The 18,509-nt window shown below is 39.7% G+C and overlaps 1 protein-coding gene across 1 annotated transcript; it reads left to right on the top strand.

Moving 5' to 3' along the window:
- Nucleotides 1-160: 160 nt before the first annotated feature.
- On the top strand, nt 161-14,585 carry LOC117400045 (cytochrome c oxidase subunit 4 isoform 1, mitochondrial-like). Its single transcript, XM_059022634.1, has 5 exons — nt 161-312; nt 7,867-7,960; nt 8,205-8,372; nt 9,985-10,116; nt 13,963-14,585. The coding sequence occupies exons 1-5, from the start codon at nt 247-249 to the stop codon at nt 14,097-14,099; spliced, it is 597 nt and encodes a 198-aa protein (XP_058878617.1). The 5' UTR covers nt 161-246; the 3' UTR covers nt 14,100-14,585.
- The last annotated feature ends 3,924 nt before the right edge of the window (nt 14,586-18,509 follow it).

Genomic DNA, 18,509 nt, shown 5'->3' with positions numbered 1-18,509 from the left:
TTCTTTTTAATATATTCAACAAAGGGGCGTGCTAGTAGTGTGACTGCTATAAAGCTTTGATGCTTTATTCTGAAAAGTTTTATGAAAAATACAACATACAGTACATCCAACTTTCTGCTATTTCCCCTCATCATTATGTAAAACAACTGCACGGTAGCTTTCTTCCTGTTGGCTGCTGTCCTGTATTGGCTGATTTGACTGTTAATGACACCTGGTTTATTTATATTTAACTAACGTGATATAAAAATGTTCCATAACGCCAGGCTTTTCCAGCACGTACTAGTGATTCTGCAAGACTGGTCAACAAGAAAGGTCGGTAGCGTTGTCTTTTCTTTAATCAATTAAGGTTAAAATGTTTATTTGCTGCACAAATTAATGCATATTACACTTGTTTATATTGCCAATATGATGGCCATCTCAGACAGTAGTATATTACAAAATATTGTCATTATGACTATAGTTGTAAACAGGCTATTTGAATAGTAATATAATTCCAGTTGACCGAACTTACGCATTACGTTACGCAGCCTACATGCTTACCTTTAACATCTGTTGCTTTATTTTATTTTCGTAAATGCATTTATAGAATTGACTGTAATATATTGTTTTTAACTATTGTGATTTACATTAAAATGGTCCATGCTAGCATTGATTATTATTATATATATTTTTTATTTGGACGTTCTTCAAATAAAGCATAGCACTGTAGTATTCTATTTTCTTGTGTAGCATACGCAATGCAAATAAGCAGTACACTTTATTTATCATCCTATAATTTAAGAAAAGGGGAAACTTATTGTTCAATATGTATTGTTTAACAAATGATTTGATTTCTTCTATTTACCTTGGGTCACATGCTGGAAGGGCATGCCAACTTTCAGTTAACACTATGTAACACAATTTTTGTTCCTAGGTAGTAAGTGTTATTTCCTAATTGCTTATGCCTCAAAAGTATAGAAAATGGCTATTATTCCCCACAAACTTTGCTTTTGTGACCAGACAGTGATATTTTGAAATTTACCTATTTCCAATGAGAAAACGGTCGAATTTGTGTCTTTTCGTTCACATAAAGTCAGAAAAAAACAACATATGAATCCAAATTAACATGTATTTATACTAAAGTAATACAAAAATGACTACAAAAGATTTTGAAGTGAGTAGTTTTCGAGATTTACGATTATACTGTAAATCACTTTTACGAATCAGCCCCCAAATGTAGTCTCCCATCATGTTCTCGTTATACTGTCCTTGGTAGCGGCGTTCAAAGTCCAGTATATCCTGGTGGAAGCGCTCGCCTTGCTCCTCCGAGTACGCTCCCATGTTCTCCTTGAATTTATCAAGATGAGCATCAAGGATATGGACTTTGAGGGACATCCTACAGCCCATTGTGCTGTAGTTCTTCACCAGAGTCTCAACCAGCTCCACATAGTTTTCGGCCTTGTGATTGCCCACGAAGCCCCGAACCACTGCGACAAAGCTGTTCCAAGCCGCTTTCTCCTTACTAGTGAGCTTCTTGGGGAATTCATTGCACTCCAGGATCTTCTTTATCTGTGGTCCGACGAAGACACCGGCTTTGACCTTTGCCTCAGACAGCTTAGGGAAGAAGTCTTGAAGGTACTTGAAGGCTGCCGACTCCTTATCTAGAGCTCTGACAAATTGTTTCATAAGGCCCAATTTGATGTGCAGTGGTGGCATCAGCACCTTCCGGGGGTCCACCAGTGGCTCCCACTTGACGTTGTTCCTCCCCACAGAGAACTCGGTCCGCTGTGGCCAGTCCTGCCTGTGGTAGTGCGCCTTGGTGTCCCTGCTGTCCCAAAGGCAAAGATAGCAGGGAAACTTGGTAAAACCGCCTTGGAGACCCATCAGGAATGCCACCATTGCAGCCTCTTGATGCCATCTCAGAAAAATGCAGATATGTATCCACTTAGGCAGCTGGAACTAAACTGAACTGGTGGGCTTAAGGCCCCTGTATTTATACTACTATTTATATTACTGGAAAGTTCTAGAAGTTACTCCAAGTTTACTCAGCACTGAATCTATCTGGAATGTTCTGGAAAATAGGTACATTTCAAAATATCACTGTCCTGGTCACAAAAGCAAAGTTTGTGGTGAATAATAGCCATTTTCTATACTTTTGAGGCATAAGCAATTAGGAAATAACACTTACTACCCAGGAACCAAAAAAAAAATAAAAAATTGTTACACGGTGTAATCACATGTGCCCTGGCAGTTATCTAAATTATTATTAGTTTATTTAACAGATGTCTTTATCCAAGGCGACTTACAGAGACTAGGGTGTGTGAACTATGCATCAGCTGCAGAGTCACTTACAACTATGTCTCACCTGAAAGACAGAGCACAAGGAGGTTAAGTGACTTGCTCAGGGTCACACAATGAGTCAGTGGTTGAGGTGGGATTTGAACTGGGGACTGGATCACACAGCCTCCTTACATCCCTGCCTGTTTAATTTTAGTAACTCTTTTTGGAATCCAGATACTATGTGACAGCAGTATCGGTAACAGTGTAGTGTGCAGGGGGGCTATTGTCTGTACTGCATGTGAATGTGGGTTATTTTCTTACCAGCTGTTTTAGGTTACTGTATACTGTATATAGGCGTTTCTGACGGGGTTGGTGTAGCCCAAAGTAGGCTACCTGTCAAAAATGTGCTTATAGTGGCTAGACCTACAGTAGTACGCCTGTCATTTATGTAGGAGTCCACTCTTTAAATATAAGAAAGTACCTATTCATATTTACTCCACAACCAGAAGAACCTTTTTAGGATAGTATCACTTAAATTGTTAGAATATGCAATTTGAATATGAAAACTATTAATATACAGACTCCACATAAACATATATACTTTCAATGGTCACCCATTGTTGTTGTATTGCATTATTACTACAGTATTCCTCAGTTGTATTCGTTATTTTTGCAAATGCTGCCGTAAACTAACCATGGTAAACACTGCAAAATACTATATCCACTTTGATATATTATCAATATGTACTTTTGAATCCTAAATGCAATCATAATGATCATAGTAAATACTTCCAGTTAATAAACAATGTATTATTTACCACACATTGCTACTAGGAATTATATAATTACTGCAGAAAATGCCACATTATTATGATGAAGAGACATCCCTCATATTTTATTCCCTGTAACAAAAGAACATAGGTATTTGATATAATGAGGTGTGCATTGGCGTTGCTGGAATTAAAATACATTTAAAATAAATTGAAATTAAAGCTGTCCTGGTTGTTATGCACCAAAGCTTTAAAGAGATGACTATCAGTGTTTAATTTGTGCTGGCACCTCTGAGCTTGACGTGGCATTGCCCCGGCACCTCTTCAGCTATGAAAGTGAAACATGTTTTATACTCAAATGCATTTGCTTACATTTCTCAACACAGTTTTATCCATTCTGCTAGTTCTTGAGTGCGTTAATCAGAGACAGCATTGCCAGAGACATTTAATTACTTTACCATTGCAGTTACACACCATAAAGATGACACTTGCTGCTAAAGGGCTGCGACTATTGTTGTTATTTATACACAAATAAAACGTCTTGAATGAGACAGCAAATTCCTACACTACTTGGTTTGATTGAATGAGTAGTACACAAGCTTCAATATGAAAGCTGAACATTAATTTCAATAAACAAGTTTTTAATGAAAAAACATATTGTAGCCTACTTCACTAAAGTGAAAACTGGCTTCTGTTAATTTTAAATACCACTGCTTCCAATTATACTACTGCTTAATAATAGGAACAACATTTTATTTAGGGTTAGTGTTGAACTTGAACGCGTTCATGCCTGCCTGTAGCCCTACCCCCACGCAGGAACATTACCTTGCTAACTTCCCCTATTCAAAAAATACATAAAAACAATAACAGTCTGGTTCTCTTGCCTTTTTTTAATGAATAGAATTTAAGTAATACAGAATAAAAACAAACCAAGCAATGAACTATCTAGCCTAAATATTTTTTGTTTTGTTTTGTTTTTGCAATCTCCACAAACTGCAGGTTCTGTTGCATTCACAGCTCTGATAGTGTTAGATATATCAGTCAATCAATCAATCTTTATTTTATATAGCGCCTTTCATAGTGGACCACCATCACAAAGCACTAATTCTATCTTTGGAGTAAGGGAGGAGTTTACGTAGCAGCTACAGGAATATAGAATGGTAGTGTACACCTCTTCATGGTGACCCCCCCCCCCCCCCCCCCCCCCCCCCCCAAAATGAAATATGCTTAGACAGTTGTATTGGATTTACCGCTGTATCATGTATAAAGGGTTTTGCAGTCTCGCAAACAATAACAAACTTATGCACAAATGTGAGAATCCATTGCATGGCCGTGAGACTCCCAAGTGAAAAACCGTGAGTTTCATGGGTAAACCTTGAGACTTGACCTCCATGCGAGTTGAACGCAGAACTAGCCTGTGTGAGCTGCCTGTGAGAGCTACGCTGTGCAAGTCTGCGTTCTGCAGCAATGCATCTCTCCTACAGTGCGTCCCATGGATCAAACTAATGTTTGTGTAGGGTGCAGTGTATCAGGTTTTTAAAAAAAAATTTTTTATCAATGTCGGCCTTCTGGAGTCATCAGAATGCCTTACCATTTTTTACTTTATTTTAAACCATTTAAATGCCAAACTATAACAAAACATAGAATAATAGTGCACATATACACAGAGCAAAAAAAAGTGGACGGGCAAAATACATAGTCCCCCGCCCCTCGGTATTATTGTCATTGCTTGCGACCCGGCACTTCTTCGTTTACAAATTAACGTTAGGTTACTTACCGTAACCCTGGTTCCCTGAAAGAGAAGACGACCACCAATTACATTATGTATGCGATATGCCTGCCCATTGGGTAGGTAATTGCTGAGCTCTCTATACCAGAGCTACGATAGGCCCCTTCCTGGGATGATGCACTCAGTCCCGCCCACCAGCTTTTCTGCGCCTTCTAGAGAGGCAAGCGGTGTGGCCTGCTTCAGCACATTAGGACTTCATGCTGGACGATCCCAGGAGGAGCGTACCTCCTCCTTGAAGTCTGGGAAGGCCGGGAACTTTTGAGGATGAGGAGTCATTGTCTGCGTCCGAAAAAAGGATCGGCGTGGTTCTGCCGCTGGCGTCCAGGGGACCTGCAGGAAAGCTGCAGCGTATCCCATCAGTGCCAAAATTGAGCTAGACAGCGAGGGAACGCTGGCTTCCGAGAATATCTCGAAGCCAGGTTCTTCCTCAGCAGGGGGTTCAAGCTCCCCTCCTACCTGAATATCAGAGAAGAAGGAGGACCCATCCCCAGAGGCCGCTATAGAAAGCGTGTCCTCTTGCACCAGCTGGGACACCTCTTCCCATCCACCCTGATCTCCCCTAGGGGAGGAGGGGTATGGCAATTGGGGCTGTAACGGAGCTGGGACTGCGATCGCGGCCACAGGTGCTTGTTTGGCCACAAGCTCCAGGACCTGGGCCATCTGGGCTTTGAGGTCCATAATGTCCCTCACCTGATTCGAATGCTTCACCCTTCTCGCCTTTCAGAGATGGGGAGCGACTACGGGGGGCCTGCGCGTCGTGGATATCCAGCAGGGGGTCCTGGGACAGTTAATGGAGGAGGGGCTCTAGGGCTTCAAGAGCCGCCGACAGTCCGGCCACTGAGGACGCGGAACTCGTCCTCGTGGCCCTCTCCAACCTATTCTCCCTTACCCGGGCCTGAAAAGCCACACAGATGCTGCAGGCCACTCTCTCTTGAGGACCAAGGTGGCATGTTGGACGCCCAAGCTCCGCACACAGGGTATGCTTATTATCCTCCTGCGGGATCTTTGCCTTGCAAGTCGTACAGGTGTGGATCCCCGACTTGCCTGACATCAGTTCTGCATCGGCTGTGCACTGAACACCGCTTGCATTGGCTGTAACGAGCACTCAAGCATTGATTAATAGTGCAGTGCTGTGCATTCACGCACTAGCGCTGTAGCGGAGGGCACCGAACACAATGTGCACTGTGTTTTGTGCATCACCGTAAGCCCCTGCACTAGTGTAGCAGTCGGCACTTAGCACCCTGTGCACCGTGTAAACCGTGCATACCGAGTACAGTAAGCACTACGTGCACTGTGTACCGTGCAGCACCGTGCATTCGTCCACTGACGCTGTCGCAATCGGATGATCACCGTGTGCACCGTGCGCACCAAGTAACACAGAATGCAAACGAGGAGGCCGCTGAAAGACAGAAAGGCAAATGGTGATGTCTTTTTGATTCATTCTGGGAAAGCGGCAAGCCAGCTTTCAGCACGAATGCAAAGGAAATACAATCGACTTGATTCGACTCAAGAAGCTCTTTTCTATCAACACGCTCAGCTCAACAGAAAGGTCTTACCGTACTATCTTGAGAAGGAAAAAGAGAAATGGCTTCCTCAGGATGACGGTTTTAATCCCTCGGTGGGCAGGACCGAGTGTGTCATCCCAGGAAGGGGTTTATCGGCAGCTCTGGTATAGAGAGCTCAGCAATTACTTACTCAATGGGCAGGCATATCGCATACATAATGTCGTCTTCGAATTGAAAGGGAAGCACTGATAACTACCATAAACGGGCTTGTAACCAGAAGGTCCCCGGTTCAAATCCTAGCTCAGCCACTGACTCATTGTGTGACCCCGAGCAAGTCACTTAACCTCCATGTGCTCCTTCTTTTGGGTGAGACATTGCTGTAAGTGACTCTGCAACTGATGCATAGTTCACACACCCTTGTCTCGTATCTTGTAAAGCGCTTTGTGAGGGTGGTCCACTATGAAAGGCGCTATATAAAAATAAGGATTATTATTATTGAATTATGCTGCCTGCCATGATAATTACGTTTTTTGTTTATCTAATCACAATGATTAAAACAAAATAACAATACTACTAAAAAGTACTGTACATTGACTGGTTTATTAATTGTTACCAGAAGGTTCCCAGTTCAATCCCAGCTCAACCACTGCCTCACTGTGTGTGACCCTGAGCAAGTCACTTAACCTCCTTCGGATGAGACGTGAAACTGAGGTCCTGTTGCAAGTGACTCTGTAGCAGTAGTTGTGATGCATAGTTCATCCCTAGTAAGTTGCTTTGGATAAAAGCATCTGCTAAATGACTAAATAATAATAATGTATATCTTCTTCTTCTTATGTTATAGAAAAGTATTTTCCTGTTGGCCCAACATTCTGTTGTTTCATCAGAATAATAACCTAACTGCATGTCCACTCAAATGTATGAACAAATGCTGGTCACTCCTCCCATTGTTCTTGAAACAACCCACAGATCGTTTATTACCTTAGGATTTTTCCTCTTCAGTCCTTATTTGACCTGCCTTGGAGATGCTTGCTAGATTTTCAGCTCATGTGCTGTATACAGTTATTCAAAATTGAATTACATGAAACAACAATATTGGATTACAAAAAACCTCATCTTCTCTTGCTTGTTTATGGTTAAGGAATTTAATGTTAAACCACTAGGTGGCGACAGTAACTTTTCTATTTTTTATGTAAGCAAAACACTATCTACTCTACTATACCTTACTGCTCAATAAGTTTGTCTCATGTTTTTTTTTCTGTATCTAATATAGTATCTTAATACATTTAAAGTAAAATTAGATTGTGATGCTACATTTTCAAAATAGTTTAAGACCTTGCCATTGCTACTGTGCTTCTTTACTGTATATGTTCGTGGAATTTAGAAATAAAATCATCTATTTTTTTATTATTTTGAGTGTTGTTCCTGTTACAAAAATAGAAAGATTTTCAGTAAAACATTTGGAACGCTTTGATAATGAGAGTAAGGTTCAAACGTGTCTGTTTTCTTGTACGTGCGCAATACCGTTTGTATGTGTTTGTTTCAGATGCTGTCTTCACGTGCAGCGGTCCGTGGTCTCCAGCTATTCACCTGGAGGAGTCTGTCAACTTCAACCTGTGTGCAGGGAGCTCATACAAAAGGTCTGGACTGCTCCCATTAGATACTGTACTGTAACTGAGAGACAGCTATAGGGTCTTCAGCAAAATGCTTAATCTTTGAGACATAAAGTTGGTGTCTGTTTCAGGAATGTGCTGAATTTAGAAAACTTTGACAGAAAAAAAGAATTCTTATTGAAAAGATAGTCAACCATGAAGTCTCTTTCAATTTCAATTTAAGTATTTCATGTTACTAATGAACCCTGTTTCGTTTCCCTGGTTTCTGTAGATGTAGCCACAAGCTCCATTGACTGTTCCGAGCCACAGTACAACGATCGTATGGACACGCCACTCCCAGACATCCCTTATGTTCCAAAATTCAACGCTGAGCAGAGCAAGCTGAAAGAAAAGGAGAAGGAACCATGGACCCAGCTGACTAAAGAGGAGAAGCTTGCATGTATATTAGTACCTTTCATATGCAGGCCTACATATTTACACATACACCTACAGACAAAGTGTTAGACATCTGCCATGATGAAACTAATCAACGTGACCAGCCTGTGCAGGCAATTCAATGGCAACATGCTCAGTACCAGCCAATCATGTTTGATAACAGTGTCACATGATAATAAAAATGATGACATGGGTGCACAACATGGAATTAAGATCCAAAATTATAATTGGTTTATAATGCTTTTACAGCAACCAAAGCACAAATATTATATAAAAAGATCTATAAAATAATCCACCCTTCAAAGGTTATGCAAGGAATTGAGGGAGCTGTTAACTGGTAAATACAATCATTATTAAAGCTTAATAAGTATCATAGTCCTGCTACATACCTGTATCACTTATATTATTACATCCAATTACGCAGTTATATTCAGAATACAGCATAGTATCTCAGTAACACTATACTGACTATGAAAGCATTACTTGATGTAATGTTAGTTCATAGGCTTTTTGGAAATTGAAGCTCCCGCATTACATCTTTATAGCAACCTAGCTCTTCACATCTCACAATCCACGTACGAAAACCAGACCTTTCTCATTTTCCCCACTCCTCCTCAGGAGGAGCAGCACCCTACCCTTGCTCTGACGTGGCACATTTTATTCACGTGCCAAAATATGAATAAAGTTCCATAACTTTGGTGCCAGAGTGCTGCCATGTTGTGGACAGCTGCCTTGTCTTTTGTGTGACCACAGCATTTACAAGGCAGCAATCGTTGCTTGTGTGACCAAAACTTGATCATAATATTTCAGATGGTTCATTATGAAAATCAGTAAACTGTGAAGTCGTGGATACAGGAGCAACGTCCAACCCGAACACGGAAACCTCTTAAAAGACATAAAATTCAGATTCCATATTTTAGGAAAAACAATGGTGTCATTTACATGCAAAAATAAAAATAAGCCTGGCAATTTAGGGCACACTATTTTGGTAGTACCTTTTCAGCAGTTTGGGTTAACTTGTAGTTTACTTTTAGGAAAATAATTTAAATTCTCCTTTCAAAGGTAAACTACCCTATTAATAATTACATATGGGAGGGTATATTTAAATGTGTCATTCTAATTTGGCCTTGTGCAACTAAGGATATCCTGCAGCTTTCTAAAACTAGGTTTACAATAAGTTTTTAGGTTGTGTTGAAGAACACAACCTGCCTCATTCAAAGACATCAAATAAAAAAGTGAAGAAAACAAAACAAAAACCCAAACATACCACACAGACATAAAAAAATACCAGCATTCCATAAGAGAACACTTTGCACTATCCATTATTTGTTAAACATTTTTTTGACTGCATATTTATATATATTCCTATACAGGGTTGCAAATCGATATGGTGCTGAATGATCAAATACCGTCCGAATCAAGCCCCTCTCACAATTTCTCACATGACACAAACCTTCTCTCCTGTGTATGTGGATGAGAGTACAAGTTTCTGGCACTTTTTACCAGTCAAATAAGCTAACAGTTGTTGGTTTCAGTACCAGAAAGATCTATTTGCTATTACAGAAATACTGCACCTGTGTTACCTTTTAATTGAAGTTATCCTGCTTGTTCTTTAGTGTATCGCCTGAGCCACAGGCAAACTTTTGCAGAGATGAAGAAGGGATCATCTGTGTGGAAGACAGTGGTGGGGGGGTTGTTCTTCTTCCTCGGATTCACTGGGCTTATGATCTGGTGGCAACGTGTGTTTGGTTAGTAGCATGACCTTGCATTTGTGATTATATTGTCATGGGTTATTTCATGAATTAGTATTCATGATTTGAGGGCATTTTTGTACCAGACAGCACCGAAACAGCAGGGACAACAATGGCAAAGATTCATGTTACTGTTACTTTGGGGAATTGTCTAAATTAGTCCTCATGTTTAAAGTCACTTTTTAAAGTCAAGCTCATTGCAATGAACAAAATCTAACACTGTCCTAAAGCAGTCAATTGCAGAATGAATACAAAATACACAAACTTCAACTGGAGCAGAATTTCTTGTGTTAAACAAAACAAAACAAAAAAAACAACATACTGACTATTGTATAGTTATGGTACTATAGATCATTTAAATGCAGATGTATTCCATTTCAGTGATTATTTTTAGAAGTCTCATTTATTGGCAAAATGTATATCATTAAATGAAAAATGATATCACATACTGACTATTCTATAGTTATAGTACTTTAGATTATGTCAATGTAGATGTATTCCTTGGTTCAGTCTTTATGGAAAATGGACACAAACTTAGTTGTGTTTATCAGGTGTTTTCTTTTTTTTTTTCTGGAAAGTGAATTGCCCAAAAGTCCCCCTCTGGATTTTTTGTGTTGAGGTATCCTGAGAACTGCTTGTGTGTCAGGAAATATAGGGTAATTAGAGTTTAGCAACTAAAGTCTTATAGAGACTGCCTTTTTTTTGTTTCAGTCGCATAACAGCTTCCTACTGCTTCCAGTTTGGAGTAACAAGTGTTTTTTATAGCTGCTCCAACAACAACGAAACATGCAATATACTCGCTATTAAGAATGACTCACTAAACTTGTTTAATTAGGTTACCAACTGATTTATTTCATTATATATACAGTATATACTGCATATATAAAAAAAAAAAACAATATCCTCTCCACCACACTTCAAGCTGGTTTGGCATACAGGTGCAAGTGGTGTACTGATAATTAAATATTCTGTTTCCCTTTGTCTGTAAAATGGCATTTAAGATAACAGAAGTTGGAATGGTTGCACAATTAACCGAATTAGGACTGTACAATTGAACTATTTCATTCACAAGCAATGAGTTGTTCTGCACTATTAGGGTATACAGATCATGCCAACCAAGGTTTAGAGAAATTAATTGTTATTAGCGCTAGCAATATTATCAATGGCCCCTTTTCCTCTGCTAAAGTTCTTTTGGGTCTTTGCTTGTATACTTCAATTTGGAACAGATATTTCAAAGACAATGCTGTTGGTACTGCTTCTAAGTTTAAAATCACTTTTTACTCCAGTGGACTAAATGCAGCTGGCCATGTGACCTACTACACAGGAAGTTATTAAATACCAGGAATAACAGATTTGTTCATCTACAGTGCTGTACTTTTTGAAGTATTAAACAAGCAAAGAACCAAAATATCTTCACCCCAAGAAAATAGAGATGATGTGGCTACTGCTTAATTGTGTGGCTACTGATTTGAAAGCCTTGGTTAGTGCTCCTTTCAGGGTAAAGGCACTATTGAAAAGGAGAATGTACAGTGCCGTGAAAAAGTATTTGCCTCCTGTCTGATTTTCTGCATTTTTGCATATTTTTGACACTGAATGTTATCAGATCTTCAGCCAAAACCTAATTTTAGATAAAAGGGACCCTGAGTGAACAAATAACACAAACATTTGATACATATTTCATTTATTTATTAAAGAAAGTTATGCAACACCCAATGCCCCTGTGTGAAAAAGTAATCTCCCCCTTAGACTCAATAACTGGTTACGCCACCTTTAGCAGCAATAACTGCAACCAAACGCTTCCTGTAGTTATTGATTAGTCTCTCACAGCGCCATGAAGTGCTCATTTCAGGTCCTGCCACAACATCTCAATGGGGTTTAGGTCAGGACTTTCACTAGGCCATTCCAAAACTTTAAATTTCTTGTTCTTCAACCATTCTGATGTAGACTTGCTTGTGTGTTTTGGATCTTGCTGCATGACCCAGCTGCGCTTCAGCTTCAGCTCATGGACGGATGGCCTGACATTCTCCTGTAGAATTCTCTGATACAGAGCAGAATTCATGGTTCCTTCAATGATGGCAAGGCGTCCAGCTCCTGATGCAGCAAAGCATCCACAAACCATGACACTACCACCACCGTGCTTGACCGTTGGTATGAGGTTCTTACTGTGGAATGCAGTGTTTGGTTTTCGCCAGACATAATGGGACCCATGTCGGCCAAAAAGTTCCACTTTTGACTCATCTGTCCATAGAACATTGTTCCAGAACTCTTGAGGATCATCCAGGTGCTTTTTGGCAAACTTGAGACGAGCATTCATGTTCTTCTTAGTGAGCAATGTTTTCCGCCTTGCTACTCTGCCATGAATCCCAATTTTGTCCAGTGTCTTTCTGATGGTGGAGTCATGAACACTGACCTTAGCCGAGGCGAGAGAGGCCTGCAGATCCCTGGATGTTGTTCTGGGGTTCTTTGTGACTTCCTGGACGATTTTATGCCTTGCTCTTGGAGAGATTTTGGCAGGACGGCCACTCCTGGGAAGATTCACTACTGTCCCAAACTTTCTCCATTTGGACAATATGGCTCTGACTGTGGTTCGGTGGAGCCCCAGAGCCTGAAAGGGCTTTGTAACCCTTTCCAGACTGATAGGCATCAACAACTTTTTTCCGGAGGACTTCAGGAATTTCTTTTGTTCGAGGCATGATGTGCCTCTAGAACCTGTGTGCTGACAACTTCACTCTGATGGTAAGGGCCAAAGTTAGTCAGATTTATATTGGGCAGGGCTGGCCCAAATCAGGTCTGGTTGTTAACCAAGGTACTCAAACAGCTGACCCTAAGTATCCCTTTAATTGGGATGAGTTAACTAGGGGGGGCAATAACTTTTTCACACCTGAAGATTGCATGTTTGATTACCTTGCACACCAAACAAATGAAAGAAGCACCAAATTTTGGTGTCATTTTTTCTTTCAGACTCCCTCTATATACTACTACAACCCACAAACAAATCTGACCAAATACAATGTGAAAAATGTGCAAAAATGCAGAAAATCAGACAGGGGGCAAATACTTTTTCACGGCACTGTAAGTGTCTTAAGCTGTTTGAACTTGTGATTTCTGCAAGGTCATACAGAAAAGCATGACTCCAGTAATATGAGAAGCATCTAAGTGCCCTCCACACAGACACAAGAAAACAGCATTAAAGGCTCAAAGGGTTGACAACATGTCTCAATGGGTTTTATTATTTTTTTATTTTATTTATTTATTTCTTAGCAGACGCCCTTATCCAGGGCGACTTACAATTGTTACAAGATATCACATTATACAGATATCACATTATTTTTACATACAATTACCCATTTATACAGTTGGGTTTTAACTGGAGCAATCTAGGTAAAGTACCTTGCTCAAGGGTACAACAGCAGTGTCCCCCACTGGGGATTGAACCCACAACCTTCTGGTCAAGAGTCCAAAGCCCTAACCACTACTCCAAACTGTTGCCCGGGTTTTATCAGTTATGAAAAAAAACATGCTTACAGTACATACTGGGACAAAAAATTAAAAACACTTGCCGTAAGGGGCCACAATATGGGCAGCCAGGACGGCAAATTACAAAATTAAAATTAAGTACAGGTATTAAAGTACAGGTATCTGTAATGATGCATGTACCACAGAACACTTTTTAAAAGTATTGATGTGTGGGAAGTAAAAACATTAATGACAACTTTTTGCTGTCTTAAATTACACTGAAGGGTAGTTCAGCCAACATATTTATTGTTACAGTACACTTAAAAAAGTAAATAAGATCCAACTGTCCAGAACTCCCAGCAATTGAATCTACTTTCTCCCTCACAGTGTTTGGTAAACCACCGCATACCCTGTCTGAGGAGTGGGTTGCTATGCAGACTCAGAGAATGATTGACATGAGGGTGAATCCTGTCTTGGGGTTCTCTTCTGAATGGAACTACAACACCAAACAGTGGAAAAAATAATCCAGGACCCAGTAAATCCCCTCATGTTTACTGTCTACTTGGTATATGCTTTTTTAGTGAACAAAATGACTTGTGTTACAAGCATTGTACCAGTATGTTTGTAGTTTTGACCTTTACACAGATTAATAAAGATCTGAAAAATAATTAATTGTTTTTGTATGAGTTTATGTGGAGCAGAATTTTATTTTACATACGGTAATAACAACCTAATTTTCAAATAATAATAATAATAATAATAATAATAAGGCTGTAATTCTATTGAGGGTTTCTGGTGACATATAAATCATGAGAGCGCTAGCTCGAGTCACCATTGATTATATGTATATTATTTGTTATAATACATGGTGACATGACAGAAATTGTAGAATTAGCAGGGTCAATTGGGGATCTGTGTATTTTGCCCGTCCACTTTTTGTGCTCTGTGTATATGCAGTATTATTCAATGTTTTGTTATGGTTTGGCATTTAAACGGTTTAAAATGAAATAAAAATTGGAAAGACATTCAGATGACTCCAGAAGGCCGACATTGAAAAAACAAAACAATACACTGCACCCTACACAAACATTGGTTTGATCCATGGTCCGCACTGTAGTAATATCTAGCTAACATTATCAGTGCTGTCAATGCAACAGAACCCGCAGTTTGTGGAGATTGCAAAAAAAAAAAAAAAAGATTTTTATTTAGGCTATATAGTTGTTAGCTTGGATTGTTTTTATTCTGTATTAATTAAATTATATTCATTGGAAAAAAGGCAAGAAAGAACCAAACTGTTATTGTTTTTTTGAATAGGGAAAGTTAGCAGGGTAATGTTTCTGCGTGGGGGTAGGGGTACAGGCAGGTATGAATGCGTTTAAGTTCAACACTAACCCTAAATAAAATGTTGTTCCTGTTATTAAGCAGTAGTATAATCGGAAGCAGTGGTATTTAAAAATAACAGAAGCCAGTTTTCACTTTAGTGAAGTATGCTACAAAACTTGTTGTTTATTGAAATTTATGTTCAGCTTTCATATTGAAACTTGTTGTGTACTACTCATTCAATCAAACCAATTAGTGTAGGAATTTGCTTGTATAGTTCAAGACGTTTTTCAAATCAAGTAAGCTTATTTGTGTATAAAAAACAACAATAGAGTCACAGTCCTTCTTTTGCAGCCAGTGTCATCTTTATGGCATGTAGCTGAAATGGTAACAGTTGGGGTTGTAGCATTCCGGACCACTCAGCGCTGTGACGTCACAGTGGTGCGGACTACACCATGGGACCACAGGGACCACTGGAACCACTCAGCGCTATGATGTCACAGTGGTCCGGACCACTGGGACCACTCCATCAAAGTGGTCGGGACCACTTGGACCACTCGCTGCCGCTGTTAGGCTATATTCTGATTTCACAGTTGTTATTATTCATTTTCTTTATGCCTAATTATTGTTTTGCTTTCTTATACTTGCTTTAGAGTAATATAATTAATGCATGTGTTTATATCTAATAATAATGGGCTCTGGAGCACTGCAGCAGTTGCCATTCACTGTGTACTGTGCAGTGGTCCCGCGTGACCACTCTCATGCTGCTGTTAAGTTAAATTTAGGGCTTCTGATTTTCGGTTTTAACCGATAAAACCCGATAAAACACCCCCGATACAAAAAAATGAAATCGGTGGATAACACCGGAAAACTCCGGAAAAACTGTGGAAATGGTTAATCAATTCACATTGACTTTACCCTATTACCATTAAAAAATAAAACCTACTACAAAAATAATAATAAATACATTTCCCAGTGCTGCTGGGCAATGTCCCGCCTTCCTGACTTGTATCTATCATTGATTCGTTCTCATTACTTTAAACCCGCCCCAACTACTGAGCAACAGCACATTCCTAAATTTCTATTGTAGACTCCGTTTGCGAGATTTAAAATTAGATTATAATCAGGATGGACGCTTTGTTAGCGAGATTTCAAACTGTATTACAGTTAAGACACGGAGGGTTTAAAACAGAATTGTGGCGAAATGTACAAAAATGCCTACACACAAAAACCCCAGAAGAATGCGCCCATATGGATTGCATTGTGGAAGACAGCAATGGAAAAAAGGTACAACTTAAGTGTGCAAGTATTATTATTTATTTCTTAGCAGACGTCTTTATCCAGGGCGACTTACGATTGTTACAAGATATCACATTATTTTTACATACAATTACCCAATTATACAGTTGGGTTTTTACTGGAGAAATCTAGGTAAAGTACCTAGCTCAAGGGTACAGCAGCAGTGTCCCCCACCTGGACTTGAACCCACAACCCTCCGGTCAAGAGTCAAGAGTCCAGAGCCCTAACCACTACTCCACACTGCTGCCCATACTGTTGAGTTACTACTATACATATTTTGACAGAAAAAAAAATGCATTTTGGAAAGTAACCAAAAACACTAATTTCATATAGTATATCAAAAAAACGAAAGCCCGGAAAAATAATTTCGGCTAATTGTTGCATTGCCTCATACTGAATTTACAGTAATATCATTAATGTAAGTGTATAGGCTATGTCTAACAACAACTATTTTCAGTACTTCTCACCAGGCCCGGATTAACCAATGTGCACTAATGTACTTGCACAGGGCCCCCTGCTCAAAGGGGGCCCCGGTCCTGGCTGGCCTCCCTGCGTCCGCCACCTGTCCGCTCCAGCTCATCCAGAACTCCGCTGCTCGCCTGATGTTCTCTCTGACTCGCTTCTCCCACGCAACTCCACTACTCCACTCACTCCACTGGCTTCCGATCACCGCTCGCATCCAGTTCAAGACTCTTGTACTAGCCTACAGATGCCTTGACCAGACTGCACCCAGCTACCTCCAGACCCTCATCTCTCCCTACACCCCCACTCGACCTCTCCGCTCCGCCTGCACTAGAAGACTGGCTCTACCTCCTCTACGCTCCCCTGGCTCCCGAGCCCGCTCCTTCTCCACCCTTGCTCCGCAGTGGTGGAATGACCTTCCTACAGATGTCAGGACTGCCCAGTCCCTGACCACATTCCGGCGCTTCCTTAAGACTCACCTCTTTAGACAGCACCTGTAGAACTCCTCTGTTTTTCCCCTGGGACACTTATCACCCTTCCTTAAATGCGCTTTATTTGCTCTTATCTGCCCCCTATTTTACTGCATTTAATCCTGTACTTCAGAGTACTGTAATCTGCCAAGTGTTTAATCTGTAGTATTTTGTATTTAATCATACCTGTTGTAACTATCACTGACACTGTTATCTGATGTATTATTGACTTGTATTTTATCACACTTGTACTTGCTTGAACCAAAGTCTGTATTTATCTTGATCTTAATTGTATTATTACTTGTACTGTAATACTTGAAATGTATTTGCTTACGATTGTAAGTCGCCCTGGATAAGGGCGTCTGCTAAGAAATAAATAAATAATAATAATAATGAAAAAAAAAAAAACCCCGCAATAGGCTACATTCAAGCACCTTTCCGTTTATCCCTCGGGGGCTACCGTAGTTTAATAAGAATACGCGTGAGAAAAAGAAAACGAAGGCGAAGGCACTTATCAGTACTACTACCGTATTTTATTTTACGGTGTCTGTTCGACAGTACTGTACATAAACGCAATCCGGCGCTGCTTTGTTTCAAATTCTTACCTCTTCTTTCCTGTAGTCCTAGAACGTTGATCTGATTGGTCAGCTGTAGAAAAGATTGATCTTCTATTAGTTAGAAGTAGCTGCTTACATATTGCTGTGGAAGAAAGCAGGTGAACGGGGGAAGCACTTCCCTAATTTAATTAATACTTAAAAAAAAATACACTTTTTAATCATATATCTTTGATACTGTTTTCAGTTTAACGCAATAAAATGTCAGTTTATATGCCTTAACTATAAACAACTAATGGGCCATTATCACGAAATCAAACTTCTCTGTGCCTATGCAGCAGTGTCCGCAGCTTAAAAGTATGATCGCCAGTTTGAAATGTGCACAAAAATACATGAAATTAGATTTATTTTTTACTGAAATATGTTTGCGTGAATCACACTGATGTAATAAAAATGTGTCTTTCTTTTGTACAGGGATCCCTTTAAATAGTTATCTGACACTGAAGGGTTTATACAGCTATTGCCAAAAGGTTTGCATCACCTATAATTTTTGGATTGAGACATAAAAAAAAAAAAATTAGATCTTTTATTTAAAACCATGTAATCAAAAAAATTACAAAAAAGTAGGTAGATTTCAAAATGCCTCATTTAGAAAATGTTGTCAGTTTTCCTTTAAGTATATGGAAAACTACAAAGCTGTAAGTAATTGAATAGATTAACACAACATTATTCAGCAAATTTCATCTGACTTTATGACGCAAAATTTGTTAATTCTACAGGGTGATGTAAACCCTTTGGCCATAGCTGTAGGTTAGTCCTCATTAACGGT

This window comes from Acipenser ruthenus, chromosome 4 (assembly GCF_902713425.1).
Source record: "Acipenser ruthenus chromosome 4, fAciRut3.2 maternal haplotype, whole genome shotgun sequence".
NCBI lineage: Eukaryota > Metazoa > Chordata > Actinopteri > Acipenseriformes > Acipenseridae > Acipenser > Acipenser ruthenus.
This window is presented reverse-complemented; position numbering and strand designations above follow the sequence as displayed.

Bases quoted from the DNA above. Each gene is read 5' to 3' on its own strand.
- LOC117400045 (XM_059022634.1), top strand. From the start codon at position 247: ATGTTCCATAACGCCAGGCTTTTCCAGCACGTACTAGTGATTCTGCAA. The intron at 313-7,866 runs GTCGGTAGCGTT...TGTTTGTTTCAG, and splicing joins AAGACTGGTCAACAAGAAAG to ATGCTGTCTTCACGTGCAGC. The intron at 8,373-9,984 runs GTATATTAGTAC...CTTGTTCTTTAG, and splicing joins TAAAGAGGAGAAGCTTGCAT to TGTATCGCCTGAGCCACAGG.